At 53.2% G+C, this 22369-nt stretch overlaps 1 protein-coding gene across 1 annotated transcript; it reads left to right on the forward strand.

Annotated features, from left to right (window-relative positions):
- Nucleotides 1-19712: 19712 nt before the first annotated feature.
- Nucleotides 19713-21683, forward strand: LBX1 (ladybird homeobox 1). The gene is made up of 2 exons (XM_010356121.1): nucleotides 19713-20166; nucleotides 20868-21683. Exons 1-2 carry the CDS (start codon nucleotides 19842-19844, stop codon nucleotides 21386-21388), a joined length of 846 nt encoding a protein of 281 aa, XP_010354423.1. The 5' UTR covers nucleotides 19713-19841; the 3' UTR covers nucleotides 21389-21683.
- Nucleotides 21684-22369: the final 686 nt, after the last annotated feature.

Here is a 22369-nt window from a genome sequence, read left to right on the forward strand (position 1 = left end):
AAAAAAAAAAAAAAAAAAAAGTGTGTATAGCCCTTCCTCCATGTGAAGACACAGCTAGAAGCCTCCATCTCCAAGAAAAAGGCCCCTCCCAGACACGGTGGCTCACACCTGTAATCCCAGCACTTCGGGAGGCCGAGGTGGTCAGATCACTTAAGGTCAGGAGTTCGAGACCAGCCTGGCCAAAATGGAGAAACCCCATCTCTACTAAAAATACAAAAATTATCCGGGCATGGTGGCGGGCACCTGTAATCCCAGCTACTCGGGAGGCTGAGGCACAAGAATCACTTGTACCGAGGAGGCAGAGGTTGCAGTGAGCTGAGATTGTGCCACTGCACTCCAGCCTGGGCAATAAAGTGAGACTCTGTCTCAAAAAAAAAAAAAAAAAAAAAAAAAGGAAGAAAAAGAAAGAAAAAAGAAAGAAAGGAGGAAGGAAGGAAGGAAGGAAGGAAGGAAGGAAGGAAGGAAGGAAGGAAGAAAGAAAGAAAGAAAGAAAGAAAGAAAGAAAGAAAGAAAGAAAGAAAGAAAGAAAGAAAGAAAGAAAGAAAGAAAGAAAGAAAGGAAAAAATGGCCCGCACACACCACCAAATCTGCCAGTGCCTTGATTAAAAAGAATACCTATATCAAGATCTGGGAAAGTGTTCAACAACATATTACCATTGGTAATTTCTGAGGAGTGGGATTATGGGCCATTATTTGAATACTCTTTGTGTTTAATAAAGGGACATATACCACTTGCATGAACAAAAAAGAAATAAAAGCTGAATGTCACTGGGGATGCTGAGAGTGTCTTCATTCCCAGCCACCCCAGCCAGCCTCCTTCGTTCCCCAGCATGGGGTTACTGAAGACCTGAAGGTCTTGAGCCATTCTGGACGGGGTCTTTCACTTCCTGTCCAGCCACTAATTGGCATGACCCTCACTCCCTTCACTCCTTGGAAACTCCAGAATTTCAGGATCTGACCTTCTCTTCTTTGAACCCAATCCCCTATCTTCTCACCGCATTCATTCCTGTTGACTTGCTCTCTAGTCCTTGAAACCCTCTGCTTTCTCCCAGTCCCTCACCCCCACTCTGGCTTTACTTTCTCCCTTTTTACCCTGTTCTATATCAGCCACTTCAACCGTGTGCCTGCTGCCATCCTGCCTACCCCACACCAGCCCTAAGCAACACCACAGTTTGCTTTTCTGGCTCCCATTCCTGGGCACTCTAGAGCAGGTGAAAAACTTGGCTCATTCATGCTGTCTCAACTAAGTCCTTATCACCATGTGGAAAACACTTCTTCTGCATTTGTAAGTGACTCCCTGTTACAATTCCACAACCACTACAGGCTTCCTCCGCAAGCTTTCAACTCCCTGCTCTTCTCTCTTAGAGGACTGTCCCTCTAACTTGACCAAAAATATGGACTCCTTTCCTCAAATAATGTGCCCCACTCTACTTGTCCCCAAACCTGCCAGTCCACCTCAGAATATCCCTGGATCATCACTTATCCTTTCTTCCCTCCTGTCTCTAAGGAGGAAGAGTTCCTTCTCCTTACCAAAGACTCAACATCTTGGGTGCCTTTCCGGAACTTTCTCCATCAAGCATCTTCTCCTATACCTTGTCCCTCTTGGTTCTCCCTCCCTCCTTTCTCCTGGACTTTTTGTTTTTATTTATTTATTTTTTAATTTCGATTTTAATTTTTTTGGACAGGATTTCACTCTGCCAGGCTGGAGTGCAGTGGCACGATCTTGGCTTACTGCAGCCTCCACCTCCCAGACTCAAGTAATTCTTGTGCCTCAGCCTCCCAAGTAGCTGGGACTACAGGCACGTGCCACCATGCCTGGCTAATTTTTTGTATTTTTGGCAGAGACAGGGTTTCACCATGTTGCCCAGGCTGGTCTCGAACTCCTGAGCTCAAGTGATCCTTCTGCCTTGGCCTCCCAAAGTGCTGGGACTACAGGCATGAGCCACCACACCTGGCCTCTCCTGGACTTTTTTAATGAGTAATCACTGTAATCATCTCTAGTTCTTTGCCATTCAACTCTTCATTCAATATTCCCACCACATTGTAGTCTCTTACAGTCATCTGTGACCTCCAAATAACCGCCCACTGGCCGTTTACTCTGTCTTCCTCACTGATTGATCTGCACAATTTGATACTAATTCCCTCTTTAAAAACTTACATTTGGGAGGCTGAGGTGGGCGGATCACTTGAAGTTAGGAATTTGAGACCAGCCTGGTCAACATGGTAAAATCCTGTCTCTACTAATAATACAAAAATTAGCCAAGTATGGTGGTGTGCATCCGTTATCCCAGCTACTCGGGAGGCTGAGGCAGGAGAATTGCTTGGACCTGGGAGGCAGAGGTTGCAGTGAGCCAAGATCGCGCCACCGTACCCCAGCCTGGGCAACAGAGCAAAACTGCGTCTCAAAAACAAAAAGAAAAACACAGAAAACACCACACTTCCATGATCTCCAAGCTACTCACTCCCCTTGATTTCCTGCTAACCTCCCAACCACTCCTTTTTAGTCTCCTCTGACTTCTTTTCTTCCTTCAACTTCCTAAATATAGGGATCTCCCAGGATTCTGTTTCCAGTCTTGAACTACCATTCCCTCTCTCTAGCAAGCTCATCACTTCCCTGGTTTCAACGAGCTATCTGCTTGGAAGAATCTCTAACTGACAGCTTCTGACTTCCAGTCTGGAATGTCCAACTTCCTGCTGGGCATGTGTGAGTGAATGTCCCAGGAGCACCTCAGACTCATCGTAAACATAATCATGATCTCTGTCCCCTACCCCCAAAAAGCCCTGCCTCCAGACTTCCACTTTCTTTCAAACAATCAAGCCTGGCCAGCCATGGTGGCTTATGTCTGTCATCCCAGCACTTTGGGAGGCCGAAGGAGGAGGATTGCTTGAGCCCAGGAGTTTGAGATCAGCCTGGGCAACATAGTGAGACCCTGTCTCTATTTAAACAAACACGCAAACAAAGAACAATCAAGTTTAACACCTAGGAGTCATTGGACTTCACCCTTCTCCTTCCTTATTTCCCAAGTCCATTCACCACCAGGTCTGGCCAACTCTCCACTAGCCTCAGCTCTTGCTCACACCCCTTTGTGTTCTGTCCTCTCTGCCCACTCTGGTTCTGCCCTTCCTTACCTGAACTATAGCAATATCCTCATCCATGACCCTCCTGCCTCCCATCTTGTCCCACTCACGCTATTCCTACTATAGCAACAGCCCACAACCCCTAAGGCTAGGGTGACCATATACTTTAGTATTCAAACCAGGAGGCTTTTATGAGTGAAAGGAAGAATTGTAAAGTAATAATAATTTAAAATAAAAAAAAACAATGTCAGAGGAACAGCAGGCATACACTGGAACTATCTTGGGCATACAGTTATCCAAACTAAAGCATGTGCCTGATCACGTCCCTCTCCGACTCAGAGACCTCCCATGACCTCTACTGAATTCAGTTCAGACGCCTTGTGCTGGCATTCCAGTCCCACCTTTCCAGCTCTGTTCTACCTCTGTCTCCTAGTTTATTTATTTATTTATTTTTTTTTTTTGAGACGGAGTCTGGCTCTGTCGCCCAGGCTGGAGTGCAGTGGCCGGATCTCAGCTCACTGCAAGCTCCACCTCCTGGGTTTACGCCATTCTGCTGCCTCAGCCTTCCAGGTAGCTGGGACTACAGGCGCCCGCCACCTCGCCCGGCTAGTTTTTTGTATTTTTTAGTAGAGACGGGGTTTCACCATGTTAGCCAGGATGGTCTCGATCTCCTGACCTCGTGATCCGCCCGTCTCAGCCTCCCAAAGTGCTGGGATTACAGGCTTGAGCCACAGCGCCCGGCTATGTCTCCTAGTTTATACAAAACTCATTGGCCCTTGAACATGATTCATGCAATCCTACTCCTGTGCCTGCGTTCATGCTGTTTCCTCCTTCAGGAACTCCTTGGCTCCAACTCTGCCCCTCAGATCCTATTCTTATTTTGAGACCCAAACCACAAACTATCCTCCACGAAGCCTCCCCTCATCCTCTTTTTGCACCTCACATTTCTTCTTGTAACCATTTGCATTTCCTCCTTATCATGTTATTTTTGTGCTTTGCCCTCTCAAGATGTTGATTGGTGACTGCACACGGCTCCACTCCCAGCCAGCTCTTTGGCTGGGCAGCTGTTTACAATGTGTCCTGGCGTTAAAAGATGAGCTGGGCCAATCCGATTTCCTCTCCTGGGAATTTGAACTATGAAATACTGAGAGACTAGAGCAGTTAGCAGAGACTCAGAGAGGCCGGCTGGTCAAATGCAAGTCACGGTTATGAGAAATTATGAGGAAACCCAGGAAGCTCTCGGTGCTGCACGGGGGTCAGAAGCAGTTATGAGCTGGAGCTTGGGAGGCTGACCTGAATGAGAATCCTTACTCTGCCACTTCCTGTCTTGAACCTGGAGCAGCTTACCTAACCTTGAGCCTCAGTGTTCTCATATGTAAAATGGGGGTAATGATATTAACTGCACAGTGTTCTAAAGAGGATTAACGGAGATAAACATGGAAACCAATAGATCTGGCTCAGAATTTGTTAACAATTATTCTTCCTCCACTTATTATAATAACAATGATTAATTTCATTAATAATAATGAAGAAAGAGGTAACGAAGAAAGAGACTCTGTGGAGTTCCCATCCACCTGACCAGGAGAGAGAAGTTGGTCCCCAGAGCTTCTTTGGTCCCTGCATGCTTTCTGGGCCCAGTTCCAATGACAAGCCGTGTGCTTCAATACAAAAGGCCTTCCTTTTTCTTGTGATTACTCAAGTGAACCTCTGTTTCTTGCAAACAGAAGGACCCCTGCCCAGACCCCTGTCTTCCTTTCATGTCTGGACTTGAGCTTCTCAAAGTCTAGCACAATAGTCTGTCTACTTCAGTATCCTGCCTGGGCGTTGAACACAGCTGATGCCCAATGCTTGGTGAATAAAAGAATGAATGAATGAATAAGATTCCAAAGCCTTTGCAGGAAGCCTATGGAAAGGCTACTTTTAGGAGACTCAGAAGTCCATATTGTGGGGGAGAGTTCATTCACAGCACTGTCCTTCAACGCAGGATAGAAGGCAAGCCAGGACTGGAGCACTCTGGACCACTTGCCTACACCCTGCTAGGCCGTGCCTTCCCTGTGGCACCAGGATAAGGGGCAGAAGGTGACAGAAGGGACAACTGGGGGAAGACACCTGCTGGGTCAGGATACCAGCCTGCTGAAACAGGGTTAGGCCTGTCCCCTTCCCTGCCCACCCTCTTCCCCTCCACTCCTTCTCCCAAATCCCAGACTCCAGTTCCACTCACATCTTTTCAGACCCTTCCCTTCACCATGTTTTCTTACCATGTCTTTGCTCATGCCATTGTTTCCCCTTCCGATGCCCTTCGCTCTCACCTCCCATGAAAACTCCTACCTGTCTTTTAAAACCCAGTTCAGAACTAGCCCCCTCCTGGAATCTTTCTTGGATCTCTCAGGCAGTTAAATGTTCTTGTTCTGTGCTTCCACAGTCTTTTTGGAGATTTTATGAGCCTCAGTTCATCGCTCCAATTACCCGTGTACTTGTCTGTCTTCCTCCAAAAAGGTCTCAAGGACAGGAATTGTGTCTTATTCATCATTGTGTCCTCAGTGCTTAATAAAGGACTTAACTCACAGTAGGCTTTCACTAAGTGTTTGTTGACTGACTGTACGAATGTAATAATAGATTAATTCACAGTTTCTCTCAGCTCTGGGATCCCTGGCTCCTGCTGTTTTCTCTTCTTCTTTGGCTGTCTTGGGCATTTACTGAAGCCTTCCACAGTCCTGTGACTATTTCCCTATGGCACTACTACCCACTCCCAGTCCTGAGCAATGTCTGCTGTCCGTAACACAGGACACTACAGGGCTACAGACCCAAAGCTTCTTGAAGCTAGAGATCTGGGAGTTAGGTCTTGAGGAAGGACCACAGGAGAATGAGGACACAGTGGAGTGAGTTGGCACCTTGATGTCCTCATTGGCCATGTGGGGTCTGATGAGTGGTTTCAGGCTCTCCCTCCCAGGCAGGCCTTTGACCAGGCTCCAGGCATGGCTGCCACTTGCCTGCCCTCCTACCTCCCCAGGCCCATGGCTGAGCGGCTGGCGGAGGCTGCACTGGGCCAGCCTGAGCAGACAGCCTTGCGCAATTGCTGGCTCCAGGCCTCCCAGCCCAGCTTGTAGCTCCCCCCAGAGTGGCGGGATTGATTGGCTGCAGCCAGAATGGGCACCAGTCTCCCTGGCTTGGACAGAAACGGGGCCATCTGTTACACCTCTAGTTAAAAGTACATAAAGTTGAACATTTGTGCGCCGACAATACCACCCCTGACACCCTACACGCGGCACAGCGCTCCGGCTCCTTGGCAGGCTTGCGCCCCGCGACAGGCCCGCGCAGCAACGCCTACATGCTGGCTCATTTGGCACTGCTGCAGGCACCATGGCTCCACCCTCCAGAGGCCTGCCCCAGCTGGGTCTAGCCTAAATTCTCAGATCCCACCTGTATTAGAGAATAAAAGGGAGAATTGAGGGGTGTGAAGGTGTATATTGGTGGGCAACACCTGCTCCAGCTCAGGGTGCCTGCTGGGCTGCAGATAATGCCAGGCTTCAGGCTGTGATTTGGGAGGACCCAAGAAAGCTGCTCATGCCAGTCTCAGGGGTCAAGTCTCAGGTGGACCCAAGTTGCTCCTGTGCTTGGGTCAGGCCTTTGGTTTCCTGGACTAAGCCAATTAGAAAAGTCCACTTTGTTTCCCAGTAAGATCATGTCCCTTGAGTTTGGAGTGCCCAAGGCATCCTGTTACAGCAGTTAGTGGGACCACCCTAGACAAGACTGGGTCCTGAACTTTGCCCTTGCTTTCTGAGTTCTAGGCTCTGGTTTCTGGGCTCCAGGATGTGGATTCTGATTTCTGAACCCCATTTTCTGTTCTCTGGCTCTGGGTCTGGAGATTTAAGGCATTCCACAAATGTCTTTTCCCACTTGTCTTTTTCTGGTACTCTAGTCAGGCTAGCCTGCCTGCTCCCCAGAACGATTGTGGCCATTCCTGCCTCTGTCCCTTTGCTCTTGCTCCCCATCACTCCAACCTAGAATGGTCTATTATTTCTTCCTCTTCTTCTTCTTCTCCTCCTCCTCCTCCTCCTCCTCCTCCTCCTTCTTCTTCTTCTTCCTCTTTCTTCTTTCTTCTTTCTTCTTCCTCTTCCTCTTCTTTTTTTTTTGAGATGGAGTCTCACTGTGTCACCTAGGCTGGAGTGCAGTGCTGTGATCTTGGCTCACTGCAACCTCTGCCTCCCTGGTTCAAGCAATTCTCCTGCCTCAGCTTCCCAAGTAGCTGGGATTACAGGCATGTGCCACCACACTCAGCTAATTTTTGTATTTTTAGTAGAGATGGGGCTTCACCATATTGGCCAGACTGGTCTCAAACTCCTGGCCTTAAGTAAACCTTGGCCTCCCAAAGTGCTGGGATTATAGGTGTGAGCCACCGCACCCAGCTAGAATGGTCTATTTCTTCCCTCCAGCCACTCAATTCTTCTCATGCTTCAAGGACTAGCTCTAGTCTTAGTTTTGCCAGCCAGGCTTCTCTGGCTATAGGCCCTTCCCTGCTCTGATCTGCAGAGGTTTCCCTCACCATCTGAATGGTTTCTTAAGAGATTTGTCCAGTATGAGTCTTGAGATCCTTCTGCACAGGCAGAATCTGGGCTGGCCCTTGCCTTATCCACAAGCTAGCAAAGGGCTAGGCATGTGATGTCAGGGGAGGCTCTAGACATGCCCACTTGAATGCAGCCCAGCTGTAGAATAAGGGGGATAATGACTGCGGAGGTGGTTCTGGCTCCCTCAGTGGCTACCCTAGTGGCTCTGTCAGTCACAGCCCAGAAAGCAGATGGCCAGGTAGGCAGACAGCTTCTAGACATTGGTTTACTCATGTGTTTGTTTGATACACATTCATTGAATACCTTCTCTGTGCCCCAGGCCTGTGGTCAGCATGGAACAAGGGAGAGAATCATTTTAAAAACCGTGATTAGACACAGTCCCTGCCTTCAAAGAGCTTATCCATTAGTTTAAGACTATAAGTCACAAATAATGACAATGCATTGAACCAACCAAAATCAACAGAAGTGCTCTTTGTCTTATGCAACAATGGAATCTTGGAGCTGGAAAGGACCCCAAAGTCAGAGACTCTGATATCCCATCTTCAGCTAAAACACATTTATATACGTTAAATGAAACAATGTGATGAAAACTTTTACTTGACACAAAGTGATGGTCAAATGATGACAATGTTGGTGATGACAGTAAGACAGTGATTATTTTCTTTCTTAGCAGGCGCTAAGCCCTGCTTGCATACTCCATGTGTTGGGGGAAGCTCATTCCATTGTTTCTACTTTGATCCTTCAGAAAGCCATTCTCAAGGACAAGCTGAAATCAGCCTCCCTGTCCCCTCTCAGCAATTCACTGGACTTGATTCTAACTCCCAGACCACACAGCAGAGCTGGGACTAGGGTGAGGTGAGTGAGATGCCCAAGGCACAAAACCTAAGGGATCGCACACAGCGCTGAGAGCAGATGCCTTCCTTAAATATGGCACCTCACATGCCTTACCCTAGTCCTAGCCCTGCCACACAGTCTGTGCCTCCTCCCCAGTCAGCCCCAGGGGGAAATTGTCAGATTTCTAAAGTAACTTAAATCTTCAAAGGAGCTCTGACCAGCATCCTACAGGATGTGTGTTGACCTGGTGCAGCCCCCACTCCCAGGGATGGGGTGATAGGGACAGAGGCAGACTGAGATTTCTAGGAGGGTATGAATTCTAGCCAGGGAGACTCACCTGCCCACTTCAAGCCTGTCCTGCACAATTCCTTCTGCCCTGCCTGGTTACTGCCAACTCCCTCTCCCCTACAGCAGTGGTACAAGCATCTTAAGTAAGAATGGTGTGCCCAGATCTGGGCCCTATAAGAAGCCAGGTGGTGGGCTCTGAAACACATTGAGTTGTGGGCCTGGATATAGAAAGTAATGAGGCTGTTTCTCCTTCCCATGGGCATCTCCAGGTAGGGATGTGTGTGTGTGTGTGTGTGTGTGTGTGTAGAAGGCAGAACGTAAGGTTTACAGAAAAACCCTGGAGAATGGGGGCGGGGAGGGGCATGGAGTCTGGAAGACAGTATGACCAGCTACACTACTTCCTAGTTTGGTCACCTCAAACAAGCCACGTTATCTTTGTGAGCCTCAGTTTGCTAGCTGTAAAACCAGACTTTAAAAGACTATTTTCCTACCTAGTCAGAGGATTATGAGAGGGCCAACTGTGACAGGCTGAGATCCTGACTAGGTTCAGCTGTCTTCATGGGCTGGGGTGAGGCCCAGGCATGCTGAAACCTCCTGGGCTCTGCCCAAACTGGAGTTGCACCCTGTCTGCTCACCTGGGGTCCAGCTTGCTCTGTGTTGCCTGAAACCACTCCTGCAGCCTCTCTGTTTCTCTCTGGCCCTCATCGATCCTGACTTTACAAATTCTCGATTTTTTCTTTCCTGTTTAAAAAATCCTGTCCACCTTCAAGGCGTCTTCAGCCTCTCAAGAGCCCTGAGAGGGAGGCAGCGATGGAATTCTTCCCATTTTCATAGTTGCAAACCAAGGCCCACAGCGCGTTCCAAATGCAAGGTGTGGCAGGGGAGAGGAAGGGTGCTTGAATTCGGCTCTTCCAAGCCCCTCCTCGCAGGCTGGAGGCCTAGAGGTCACAGAGAGACGCGCTGGGATGGGCGTGTGGGCTTCGACACGCAGGCGAGAAGGGCATCCAGGGCGTTGGACCTGCGCGGTGAGCGCAGCGGCCAGGGCCTGCGCTTCCCGCGACCCGCCGGCAGCAGGCGCTGTGGCAGCGGCGCCCTCAGTCCAGGAGCCTTAACTTAAGAATAGCTCACACTAATATCCCTGGCTGTGCGGAAACAGCGTTTTATTAAATGCTTCACACAGATTTGGTATAATAAAGATGAATATATTATATCCTTTGCCTCCCCCAGAGTGAGACAGTAATAAGGGAGGAGGATAAAAAACAATAAAGTGAAACATAAATACAATGTAATGGGACTTGTGGAGAGGGACCCGTGGCCTGTCTGGGCCGCCACGAGCGACCCCTCCGCTGGGACTGGGGACGGGGTTGCCGGGAGCCGGACTCCAGTCCCTCCTTGCCCAACCAGATGGTCCCAAGCCCTGGCTTCCACACTGCTGCCCTGCAGCTAGGAGGACCCGATCTGGGTGCCGGGCTGGGGACGTCCCAGGCGTCCTCTTCCCCCAGCCCCTTCTCCCATTAGGTCCAGGACTGCGGCTGGGGACTAGGCCCCACAGCACTGACGCTTGAGGAAAAACAGATCCAAGAGCGATGGCTGGTCCCTTGGCCTGGTGAAGGCTGCCCTCGCCTCCTCGCTCCAGGGACTCTCCCATAACATGTGGAAAGTTCCTCTTTGGGTCTTACTTCCATCCTTCTCCGGGCACTGCCAAAATCGTTTACCTGAAAATAAGAATTTCAAAGCTTTCCTAGGGCAGAAAGAAAGGAGGCCTGGAGATTCAGCCCAACTCCTCTCGGCTTAGGTCACTCCAGGCCCTGCGAGGGCTGGATTCACCCGTCTAACGTCTGACTATGTGGCTTAAACACAAGAGCCGCTCCAAACCCCATCTGCGTTTGAATCCCACCTGTGATGCTGGCCAGCGCATCGCGACCTTAACCTGTTTCTTCTTTGGAAAAATGGAGACATGGTGAGGATTGGGGGGAAGATTTCTAACGCCTGGCACCCCATCGGCTGTAAAAAAGAAAAATAAAAAGCAGTTATCAGCTGCTCCCAAAATACTCGTTAAAACAAACGGCCATTTCAAATCTAGAATTCTCGAGAACCTCACTTCCTCCTTAGGTCCCAATACAGGCGACTTCCTTTCTCAAACGAATGAAAATATTTAGTCTTCCAACACCTTCTCTAAATCTCCCGCCTTTTACCAACGTCAAGACTCAGAGAGGTCGAAAGAGTTACCCAAGATCACACAGATGGCCGGTGGCAGAGCAATCTGAGGCTAGGGAATCGCCAGCGCACCTCACCTATCTCTGCGAAGACACCCGAGCTGCCTCCCGGAAGCTGCTCGACACTCACAGTCCGGGCTAAGGCCACGAGGACGGCAAAGTTAGTCCAGGTCTCCCTAGGGGACAGGGCTGTGGCGGGTGGCACCTCATCAAAAGAAAAGAAACGAATTGAAAGAAATACGTAGAAGCAGAGGAAAGAGGAAAGGAGAAGGAAGAGGAGGAAGAAGATAGGGGAGGGCTGGTGGCCTCCCTGGAGGCTTGGGATTTGGCTATGCGGAATACCCGTGAAGATCCCTTTTGAGGCCTGGTGCATCATGCACCAGTGCGGAGGTCTTGACCCGAGGCTAGCCGCGTAGGTGTAGGGAGGCTGCGTGGGGACAGGAAGGGGCGGCTAAGGAAGGGAGTCGACCTAATTAATGGAAATGAAGGGGCTGGGGAGGAACTGGAGGGATTGAGCGTTGGTGGGTGTGAGATGGGATGAATGCAATCCCTTAGGATCGGGAACCCAGGGACTTGTGAGAAGTCGGAAGAGCCAAAGGGGCCGGGTTTCGCTCAAACGAAATAAGGCTTCGGGTGTTACGAACTGTACCTAGGAGGCGGCGGGGAGACAGGGGAGTTTGGTGCTGCAGGAACTGCATCCACGGGCCCAAGAAAGGCGGGGAGAGGCCCAAGTACGTGGGAGTTCAGAGAGGGCGGAGGGCCCTGCAGCTTCCCTGGAGCCTCACTTCAGGGCAAGGCAAATCCCGGCCAGGACGAAGCAGCCGGGAGGGATCCCAGCTCTGAGTACAGATTGGAGCCTGGCGTCTTCACTTTGCTTGGAGCCAAGCCGCGCACGTTCCCTGTGCGGCAGGGCACTGCAGATGCTGGGTTTTCCGCAGGTCAGACGGCCGCATCGCTTATTCTGGCTCCGTCTCGCCGCCTGTCTTCCCTTGCCCGGGGTCTTGCGACACCAGAGCGGCTTAGCTGAGGGAGCACTGCCCAGCAGGCGGCCCCCTGACCCATGGGGTCCGAGGGGATTGGCACCCGGGAGGCTCTCTGAACCCGACCTGGGTAGAATCCAGGATACTGTTGGGCGGGGGATCTTCTACCCGACTCCTCTTCAAGTGCCTTAGTTGCCTACTCCCCTCCGCGGGGACTTGGGCGCCGCGCGGCGGTGGCGGCGCTAATGCAACGGGCCCCAGCGCGACTGCTGAATTATTCACGTGAAGTTTATTTACTGTGAGAAGCCTGACTCAGGCCTTTCCTGTGTCCATCTAGCCGGTGGGCGGCTCCTAGGTATCCTCTTCTGTCCCAACTGGTCCTTTCACCTTTCCACCTGGCCTAGCCCAGGCCCCATGTGCCGCCTGCGCCCGGCACCCGGGCAGTAGTAAGACCTCTGTGAAAGGGAGGGAGCTGACAGCTGACTACCATTAACGGTTTTTGGTCAGACTTTGTTGTTTCTGGACCGTCTGGGTAGTAAGACAGAAGGTCAGCTCTTGGAATTTCTGGGGACGGCAAGGAGAAGGGAACCCCAATTGTAGGCCCAGGAAAGCAGCCTCTCTCATCCCATCCCTACCCCTCACCCCACCCCACTCCATAAATAAATAAATAAATAAATAGCCATCCCAGGAGTCCAGCAGCCCCTGGTTCTAGACTACAGACCTGCTGCGGGTAAACAAGGGACTAAGGGTTTACCCAGCAGCTCACCCCCAGGACAACAGAGGGAGGAGCTATGGGGGACTCTGGAACCTCTCTTAGGGTGGCATCTTTGGCCTTGTGCTTGTCTGTTCCCTTTGCCTCCAAGATGGTCCCTGCTTCTGCACCTATTTACATGCTCCTGGTTTTACAAAGTTCAACTCAAATGTCATCTCCATGGGGAACAGAACCAGACTCTTCCCCACCCCACCCCATCCCCACCTCACACACACACACAGACACATACACACACACTCACTTAGGTTCCTTTATCCTCTTCATAGACCCCTGGGCTACTGGGGTGGCATGTGGGTGTCTGTTTCCTGCCACTCCTGCCTGCCCGTCACCTCCCATCTTCTGTCCATTCTTCCTCTCTGCTTCTGGGCCCAACGAATGATGGGGGGTCAATTCTCTTTTCTTCTCTTTTGCTTTCTTTTCTTTATTTCTCTCAGAGTCTTGCTCTGTCATCCAGGCTAGAGTGCAGTGGTGCGATCTCGGCTCACTGCAACCTCCAGCTCCCAGGTTCAAGTGATTCTCCTGCCTCAACTTCCGAGTGGCTGGGACTGCAGGAGCATACCATAACACCCAGCTAATTTTTGTATTTTTCATAGAAACAGGGTTTCACCTTGTTCACCAGGCTGGTCTCAAACTGCTGACCTCAAGTGATCTGCCCGCCTCGGCCTCCTAAAGTGCTGGGATTACAGGCCCAGCCACTGCACCCGGCCTCAATCCTATTAAAAAAAAAAAAAAAATCCAGCTTGGGCAACATGGCGAAGCTCCATCTCTACAAACAATACAAAAATTAGCCGGGCATGGTGGCATGCTCCTTTGTTCCCAGCTACTTGGGAGGCTGAGGTGGGAGGATCACTTGAGCCTAGCAGGTCCAGGCTGCAGTGAGCCCAGACTGTGCTGCTGCACTCCATCCTGGGTGACACAGTGAGACCTCATCTCAAAAACGAACAAAAAAAGCAAATGAAGGACGTTCAATACTAAGTCAGACCACACCACCACAGCTGGGTCCACAACCCAGGAAACTCACTCCATAGCCAAAAAGCATTAGAGAATGAGGTCTCTGGGCCCCTCTGAGTATACTGGTGTGAGCAGCAGGAGTGCCAAACACATCTGCAGGCAGCTGGCAAAACCAATACACCTACCCTTCCTTTGTACCACTGGTCCTCTCTCTGAGGTACAGGCTATGTTCCCCATCTGGCTCCGTTTTTGTCCCTTGATTATTTATTTAGTTTATTTACTCAACAAATGCTTGGAGCCCTTGGTGTATGCTGGGCTGGCATAGGGACATGGAGAGGTGATTCAGGTCCTTTCCCAAGTCCACAACAGATGGAGAGAGAGAGGCAGGACAGACAGACAAAGCAGCACATTCCTGGCAATATGACAGTGACACCCAAGGGAATGTGCTAAGGAGTACAGAGGAGCTGAACAGGGCAGAGAAGATATCCCCCAGGAAGTGAGTTGGGCACTAGAGACAGAGCAGGAGGTGCCAGGAAAGGAAGGGACACAAACCATCCCAACCCTTGGATGAGGGGAGCAAAAGCTTGGAACCAAAAGAGAAGGCTGTTCTAGAGGCTGCAGAGTATGGGCACCTAGGACTTGAGCATCTCTGGGAACTTGTCTTTTCTCCTCCCTGCCTGTCTCTGTCACTCAGTGGTCTGTCTGTGCCCCCCAACACTTCCAAAGGGCAAGCACTCCCCCTCCTTCCATGCAGGACTGCAGTGCCTGGAGGAGGCCGGCGCATGTGGTATGGCCACCTTGTCAGGGTGCTCTGAAGGTATTCAGCTCACAAAAGAAGTAGGGAAGGGGAGAATCTGGGAGGGGACCAAAGGAGTGTCCTGCTCTCAGACCGTGCCCCACCTCTTCCTGCCAGCTGAGGTCCTAAGAGCTGGGCGTGGCCAGAGAAAGCAGGGCAGGTCCAGGAGCAAGCTTGGAGCCCAGCCTGAATTTTGAAGCAGCTGCCTCCCTGCTCCCCAGGCCTGGGAGGAGGCTGCTTCCCTCCCCCTTCCCCAGTGGCTTGCCTCCCTTCCCCCAGGTGGCCGATTCCAGCCTTTACCTTTTCTGGATCCCCACCCTCTTTGAGAATCCCAGATGTCTTATAATATTGCTCCCAGAAAAATGCGCCCACCTGGGTACGCATACACAATTTCTGGGGTTTACAGAGTCCCTGAAGCCTATTCAAAGAGCCCTTGGGGGACCTCTGGTTAAGAATCCCCTGGTTCAGGAATTAAGGGGACAGACTTGAATAAGAAGCAAAACAAAACAAAAGGACAGTGATCCAATCCTGATCACTCCAAAACAGGCTGTGTGACCCTGGACGGGTTACTTAACTTCTCTGGGCCTCATTTTCCTATTATGTAAAATCGGGTTAAGAGCGGTAACTACCCAGAAGGATTGTGAGTCATAAATGAAATGAATAAAACTCTTAGCCTGGAGCCTGGTACAAGGTAAAGACTTATGGTATTTATTGTCATGGTTATTGTTGCTGTTACTGCTGATAGTGGCCCAGGGCAAAATGTAAAAAGTGAGTGGGCAGTCCTGGCTCAGCCTGGGTGGCAAGAGGCCGTCTATCATAGTCCACTTCTCTAGCAGAAGAAACACTCTGAATTCCACACAGAGTGTCAGAGTAGCAGGTCTTCACGGGACCACAACAACAGCAACAGTAAATGATCTGCACTGCTGGTCAAGTTAACTTGTTTCAAGCAGTGGCAGACCCTTTTCTCTAAAGGAACTCTGGCCTGAGAGTCAATGCTGGTGCTTACACAAATAATCTGGAAATGAATGGGGGTACCAAAACAATCCAGATTGAATCCAGTGGAGCCTTTGGGGGTTTAAGTGAATTATTCTCCTGTGTTAAGGATTAACTTGTTTTGTTTGGGTCTGCAGGGTCCACTTAATGTGGCAATTCATGAAATGCTGTTTCCCTCTTCTTTGTCTGGAATATTCCCTAAACTGAGGAAAAGCAGATTTTTGGCAGAATCATCCCTTCCCTATTCACTGAGAAAGAATAAACCTGGACCCTGGCTGTTTAAGCAGCAAACAGGAATTCAGGATCAGGGTAGCATATAGATTAGGCTCTGGAGACAGGTATTCTCGCTGTGGAGCAGACCCTGGGAATCAGCTGCTTTCAGCTCCAGGTGAGAAGATTCTGGCCCAGTTGACTGGGGGTGGGGAGACCCCCAGAGTGTCTGCCTTGCCCCAGCATGGGGGCTCAGGAGGACTGTCAGGGCAGGCTCTAGCCCCACTGACCCTGTGTTACTCATTTCTGGAATCCTCCTAATCTCTAAACTCCTCTGAGGGGCCCGAACCATCCCCCCTCCACACTGCACAATCATGTATACCCCATTTGCTCTATGGAAAGTCATTCAGCCAATATTCAGCGGGAGCCCAGTGTCTCCTAGGACTTGGAAAGTCCGAGATGGACCAGAATACCCAGAGGAAGGCTCCTGCCCTCAGGTCTGGCTGGGGAGGGAGGTAGGGGTCAGTACACAAACCCAAAATATACCTCATTGCTCTGCAAGAGGGGTACAGCAGGCAAGCAGATTGGGCTCCCAGGAGTCCAGAAGATTCCAGCCCCCCACACAATGGGGTTTTTCAGCAGTGGAGGTAGGGATAGGACTGCAGTGTTGGGAAAAGGTTGGTATGGCAGGTGGGCTGGTTTCCAAAGGTGGCCTGGATAAGGGGATCTGGGTGAATCAAAACAACAAAACACAGGGCGGTACCACAGACTTCCCCACATCCCCGCACCTCACACCACACTCCGTACCCCAGACATATGGTGTGCCCAAGTGTGTTTAACCAAGAGGCCAACCAATTAGGCCAAAAGAGCCAAGCCATAGGCTTGGACAGCAGGTACAGGTCAGTCAGGGAAGAAGAGGTTTGGCGTCGGTGGCGGAGGTAACTCAGCTGATGATTGTGAAGTGTCCTGTTCCTGTTGACAAGGTGTGCTGAAGACTAGAGGTCTCAATACTAGCCAGCAGGATAAGATATTAAGAACATGCCAAGCAGAGGGATCCCTTTGCTCCCCAGTTCATATTCCCCTTCCTGTCAACCACCCAGTAACCCTGAACTCCTCTGGTCTTGAGGGTCTGGGAGATGGGCAACAGTAGGGGCTTGGCTTGTCCTTAAAGTCCTATCCTGTGGGCTAGTACCAGATGCGATGTAGAGACTGAAGCGGACAGGAAGGGTGTGGAAGTATGGGAGGAACTCTTCCTCTCTCTCTTTTTCTCTCGATTGGGATCTAAGGGTCCTGGTTCCTGGATCTAGAGGGGCCTCCCTGCCTCCCTGCTAACCTCACTTGCCTGAAGCTCTGGGTCAGGGGATTGGGGTTATGGCAGGAAAAGGCTGAGGTGGGATCCTAAGGGCAGGAAGTGAGAGGAGAGGACAAGACCCCTCTTGGCCCCAGAGCTTCCAAGCCACCCACGTTCAGCTCCCTGATGCCCTCTCCCACTGGTCCCTCTCCACCGGTCTCTAGGCTCTGACTCCGCTGTTGCTAGGCCCAGCATCACCTGGTGGCTCCCAGGGCAGCACAGAAGCAGTAGAGACAGGTCTGCCCTGGAGTGGGTCTGCAGCTCTGAGGGAACTGTGATTCCCATTCTCACCAATCCTGCCTCTGAGAACTTGTCTTCCCCACTCGCTTACTTCCAACCCGAAAATGCAGGACAAAGACGCGTTAGAGGTTAGGGGTTCTTCCCAACACTCAGAGCACTGGGGCACCAAACAAGAACCCTTTCTACCTACACTGTCCCTTTTACTCCAGAGAGCTGCCAGCCATGATTCCAAATAAACAACTGAAGGCGAGATCATGAAACCTGTCTCTGCTGTACAGAGGCCCCCTACACTGAGGCATCCAGAGAGAGAACCTGCTTCCTGCCCCAGAGCCCAGCTTAGCTCATTCCCTCTCTGCGATTAGATATGAGGGGAGAGTGGGCAAGAAATCCTAGTCTTCCCATCCCAACCCTTGGCCTGGGTCACACGTCCTCATTTTGGCCTCTCTGGGCCCTTCTCTGGTCCAAGTGGTGCTGCCCAATGCCCAACTACACAGCCCACCCAGGAGTTTACAAACAAAGCCAGGGCCCGGGCTGTGTGTGTGTGTGGGAGGGGAACAGCTCCTCCTCCCTGGACTCCAACCCCCTCTAGGTCCTCCCTTCCTTTCTCCAAGAGCAGATATGGAAAATTAGTAAGGAGGCCAATGGCCCCACTTAAACAGAATGGGGTAGCAAGACAGGAAGGCCTGAGGGCACAGCCCTGCTGGAGTGCCCCAGGGAAATGAAAGAAATAGCTGAGTTCAAACACACCTATATACCCACAGGTTCGCACACATTTATACAAATGTACACACGGAGAACCACACACAAATACACATTCAAAACCACAAACACCTTCAAGTAATAATGCACACAACATGCTCTCCCGATATTCACAGATCCCAGACCCTAAGGCCTTTAGCCCCAGTCTAACTGGAAGCCTGGCCTCCCTACGAGTTCCTGAGAGCAAAGCCCCAGCCGCGGCCTGGCTCCCGCCGGGCCCCCGCCCCGCATCCGGAACAGCTGGAGTCGGCCTGGCCATGCACTCAAGCCGGGCGCTGGGCTAGGCGGGGCCGGCAGCGGGGCCCCGGCTGGGGCCCGGGAGGAACGCAGAAGGAGGCACCGAGCCGGCCCCGTTAGCCCCGGCACCCGGCCTGGCTACCCGTCAGACGCCCATCATCAGGCCGACGGTGGCCCCAGCCAGCCTGGGGAGCGGCTGCCGGAGGAAAGTGTGCAAGATTGCCGGAGGAGGTAGGGCGGCCGCTTCGGGATCAGGCCGGGGAGAGGCGTCCAGAGCCGCCAACAATTCTCCCCTCCGCCTCTCAGCAAAGAGAAGGCTGAGCTCCCCGACTAGCCCCCTCCCCCAACCCCTGAGGTCCTCCACCCCCTTCCCGCGTCGCCCACCCAAGGCTGCAGAGCCTACTCTGACCTCCTGCGGGCCAGCCCAGGAGGGCTTCAGATTCCCTCTCCCCAAGTGCGTCGCCCAGGCGGTGGGGTGAGGGGCAAGAGGGTCAGGGGCAGAGGCGCTGGGCTCTTGATCTCAGCCCCGCAAAGTCCACGCTGGGTGGCAGCGGGGCCCACTCAGGCTCCTGGTCTTACCTGGCCCGCGCGGCGGCCTCTTCCCTCCTGGGCTGGGGTTCCCGCCACCCTTTCGGGCTCCACATCCCGGGTCGGAGAGACCGAGACCTCCGGGCCGGTGCTGGTGTTGTCATTGCAGCTAGGCCGGCGGGAGGCGGGTGCGCCAGGAGTGCGGCTCGCAGTTTGGGGTGGGGGTGGTGGCTTTTCAGTCGCCCGAGGTTCGGGTGCAATAAAGGAGCCGCTAATGTAATTTACAAACAGCTCTGGCCGAGCGCTGCGCGGCGCCCGGACTGACAGGCGCATTAGGCAGGCTAATTCCAGCCGGCTCCTCCTACCCCCGGCCCGCTAATTAATGAGCTTCCCAACTTAGAGCCGCCTGCATTGGACAGACAGAGAGTGAAAGAGAGGGCGAGGGAGAGGGAGAGAAGGAGAGAGACGGGGGGAGCAGAGAAGAGAGAAGAGAGGGAGGGAGGGAGAGAGAGAACAGGAGGAGAGAACAGAGAGAAAGAAGAGAGGAGAAAGGGAGAAAGGAGAGAGAAAGAGAGAGAAGTGCCGCTGCAGATAATTGATTACACCCCGATCAAGGCTAACTTGTTAGCAATAGTCAATTGCCCCGTCTCTCCGCCTCCCTCGCAGTCCGGGATCTGCGCCCTTGCCTCGGCTCTTCCAACTGCGGCCGCCAGGACCCGGGGCCAGGAGCCACTGCCGAGCCACCTGACACCTTTAAATAGCACCGGGGCTGGCGAAACTGGAGCCCCGCGCAACGCGCCCCGGCTCGGGCCCCGGATTGCTGGAAGCCCCAGCAGCAGCGGCGCCCGCGTCAGCGCCCTCCTCCCGGGGCCCCGCGCTGTTCTGCCCGCCTCAGCCGCCGCGCTAATCGGCCCCGCGCCCTGCCCAGTGCGGCCTCCTTCCCACCCGCCGCCGCCTGCCCGCGCCGTCCGGCTTCCGAGTTGCCCGCGGGCTGGGTCCCCGCGGCCCGAGCCGCCCCGGCTGGGCCCCTGAACGAGGCCGAGATGACTTCCAAGGAGGACGGCAAGGCGGCGCCGGGGGAGGAGCGGCGGCGCAGTCCGCTGGACCACCTGCCTCCGCCTGCCAACTCCAACAAGCCGCTGACGCCGTTCAGCATCGAGGACATCCTCAACAAGCCGTCTGTGCGGAGAAGTTACTCGCTGTGCGGGGCGGCGCACCTGCTGGCCGCCGCGGACAAGCACGCGCCGGGCGGCTTGCCCCTGGCTGGCCGGGCGCTGCTCTCGCAGACCTCGCCACTGTGCGCGCTGGAGGAGCTCGCCAGCAAGACGTTTAAGGGGCTGGAGGTCAGCGTTCTGCAGGCAGCCGAAGGTAGGCGCAGCTGCTGGGTTCCCCTGCACCCAGCGCCTCGCGCCCTGTGCCCTGCGCGCTTCGTCCCCTATGTCTCTGCTCGCCTCTGCCCGCTCCGGCCGCCAGGGCCTTCCAGCCTGAGCAGCTGCTTATGGGAGTGAAGATAGGTGGGACGGAACCCAATCCTTACTTCCTAGGGACCTCTGGGTAGGCCAGAGCTGGGGGGTGGCCGGAGAAGCGTGGCGGGAACCCAAGCTCTTTCCGCAGTCTGTTTGCTTTGCTGGTCTCCCTTGCGTTCCCAGTGTCCTGGGCGCTCTTAGCCCGGCTACTCGGCGTGGGGAATCGAGTCTTTTGCTGGGACCTTCTGGGTAGGGTAGAGTTGAAGTGATTGGGAAGGGATGGAGAACCAACATTCACACCGCAATTAGGGTGTCCCTGTCTGGCTTTCTCATACTCAGAGACGTTGGGTCTTTCAAACCAACTCTTAGGTAGGGGGCAGAGACCAAAACAATTTTTCCTAGGGACTTCTGGGAGACCAAAGACAAGTGATGCTTTGCCAGAGCCAAAGCTTGCCCTGGTCCTGGAGGCTGAATTAAATCTGAGAAGGGAACACTGGTAGACTGCAGGCCGGACGGGCCTGGGTGGGGTAGGAGTTATGGGGGCCAGAGCCAGGGTGGGTTTCCTCTCTGGCAACGCGAGCCTACACTGTCCTTTCCTCCCAGGCCGCGACGGGATGACCATCTTTGGGCAGCGGCAGACCCCTAAGAAGCGGCGAAAGTCGCGCACGGCCTTCACCAACCACCAGATCTATGAATTGGAAAAGCGCTTTCTATACCAGAAGTACCTGTCCCCCGCCGATCGCGACCAAATCGCGCAGCAGCTGGGCCTCACCAATGCGCAAGTCATCACCTGGTTCCAGAATCGGCGCGCTAAGCTCAAGCGGGACCTGGAGGAGATGAAGGCCGACGTAGAGTCCGCCAAGAAACTGGGCCCCAGCGGGCAGATGGACATCGTGGCGCTGGCCGAACTCGAGCAGAACTCGGAGGCCACAGCCGGCGGTGGCGGCGGCTGCGGCAGGGCTAAGTCGAGGCCCGGCTCTCCGGTCCTCTCCCCAGGCGCCCCGCAGGCCCCGGGCGCTGGCCCCCTGCAGCTCTCGCCTGCCTCTCCGCTCACGGACCAGCCGGCCAGCAGCCAGGACTGCTCGGAGGACGAGGAAGACGAAGAGATCGACGTGGACGATTGAGCGGCACCCCGGGTCTTCCGCCACCCTGGGCTCCTAGCTCTCGAAAGCCCAACACCTCCCGGACCGGACGCCGAGGGGAGCTGGGACCTCCTCTGCCAACTCCCGCCTCCTCTCCTGTTCCCGGCCCCGGACTCGGCTCCTGGCAGCCGCCTCTTCCCTCTCGAAGCAATAAACCCAGGCTGGCCGGCCGGGCCGGCCGCCGCCAGCGGCCTCCGCCGCCCCGGAAGCCCTCGCCGTGCAATTCTGTATGGCTTCTATATAAATATTTAAACCTATATAGCGGGTTCTTCCCACCGCAGCCTGATTTTTCCTTTCTTTTATTATTATTTTTAACTCGGAGATTTCGATGTTTTCAAAACTCTGGGGCTGCCAGGTTTGCTGAGGGCGATGCAGAAACCAGGGCTGAGAACACTAACCCTGCGGTCTAGAGAAGGGGCAGCTCCGGCTGTTTTGATTTTTCTCTGCATGTGGCGAATGCACCGGCCCGCTCCTTCCTCGCCTCCCTCGGCCTTATTGCAGCTGACTTCTATTTCCTCCTGCCTTTCTTCCTCCTGTGGGAAGGGAAGAGGTGGGCAGCCGGGTCCTGACTTGCAAGTTTCAAAATCGATCTTTCCTTCCCACCCTCTGAGAGAAAAGTCTGTTTTCGATGCCATTTCTGCCTCCTAATGCCCACTAATGCTATTTTTAAGATTCCTCCCTCCCTCCCGCATTTCCTCGGACTGACTGTTGGAGTCCGGCTCCTAGGGACAATGCAGGGGGAAATCCAACCAACCAACCATCGAAAACAGAACCCAAAGCCCTATAATTATTTTGTACTCTTTTTAGAATTTTTTTGCATGTGACAGAGACAGAGAGGAGGCCAACCCAAGCCCTCACCTCACCTCCTCCACAGTTCTGGGTCTCTCTTGCCACCTCCAACACCCCACTCCTACTCGACTTGGCCAGAGGAGGGTGGCTGGATGTGCGTGGGCTGCGAGTACC

The sequence above is a fragment of the Rhinopithecus roxellana genome, chromosome 11 (assembly GCF_007565055.1).
Source record: "Rhinopithecus roxellana isolate Shanxi Qingling chromosome 11, ASM756505v1, whole genome shotgun sequence".
Taxonomy (NCBI): domain Eukaryota; kingdom Metazoa; phylum Chordata; class Mammalia; order Primates; family Cercopithecidae; genus Rhinopithecus; species Rhinopithecus roxellana.

Excerpts from the sequence above, each read along its gene's own strand:
- LBX1 (XM_010356121.1), top strand. The coding sequence starts at position 19,842 with ATGACTTCCAAGGAGGACGGCAAGGCGGCGCCGGGGGAGGAGCGGCGG. Across the intron at positions 20,167-20,867 it reads CGTTCTGCAGGCAGCCGAAG|GCCGCGACGGGATGACCATC; the intron begins GTAGGCGCAGCT and ends CTTTCCTCCCAG.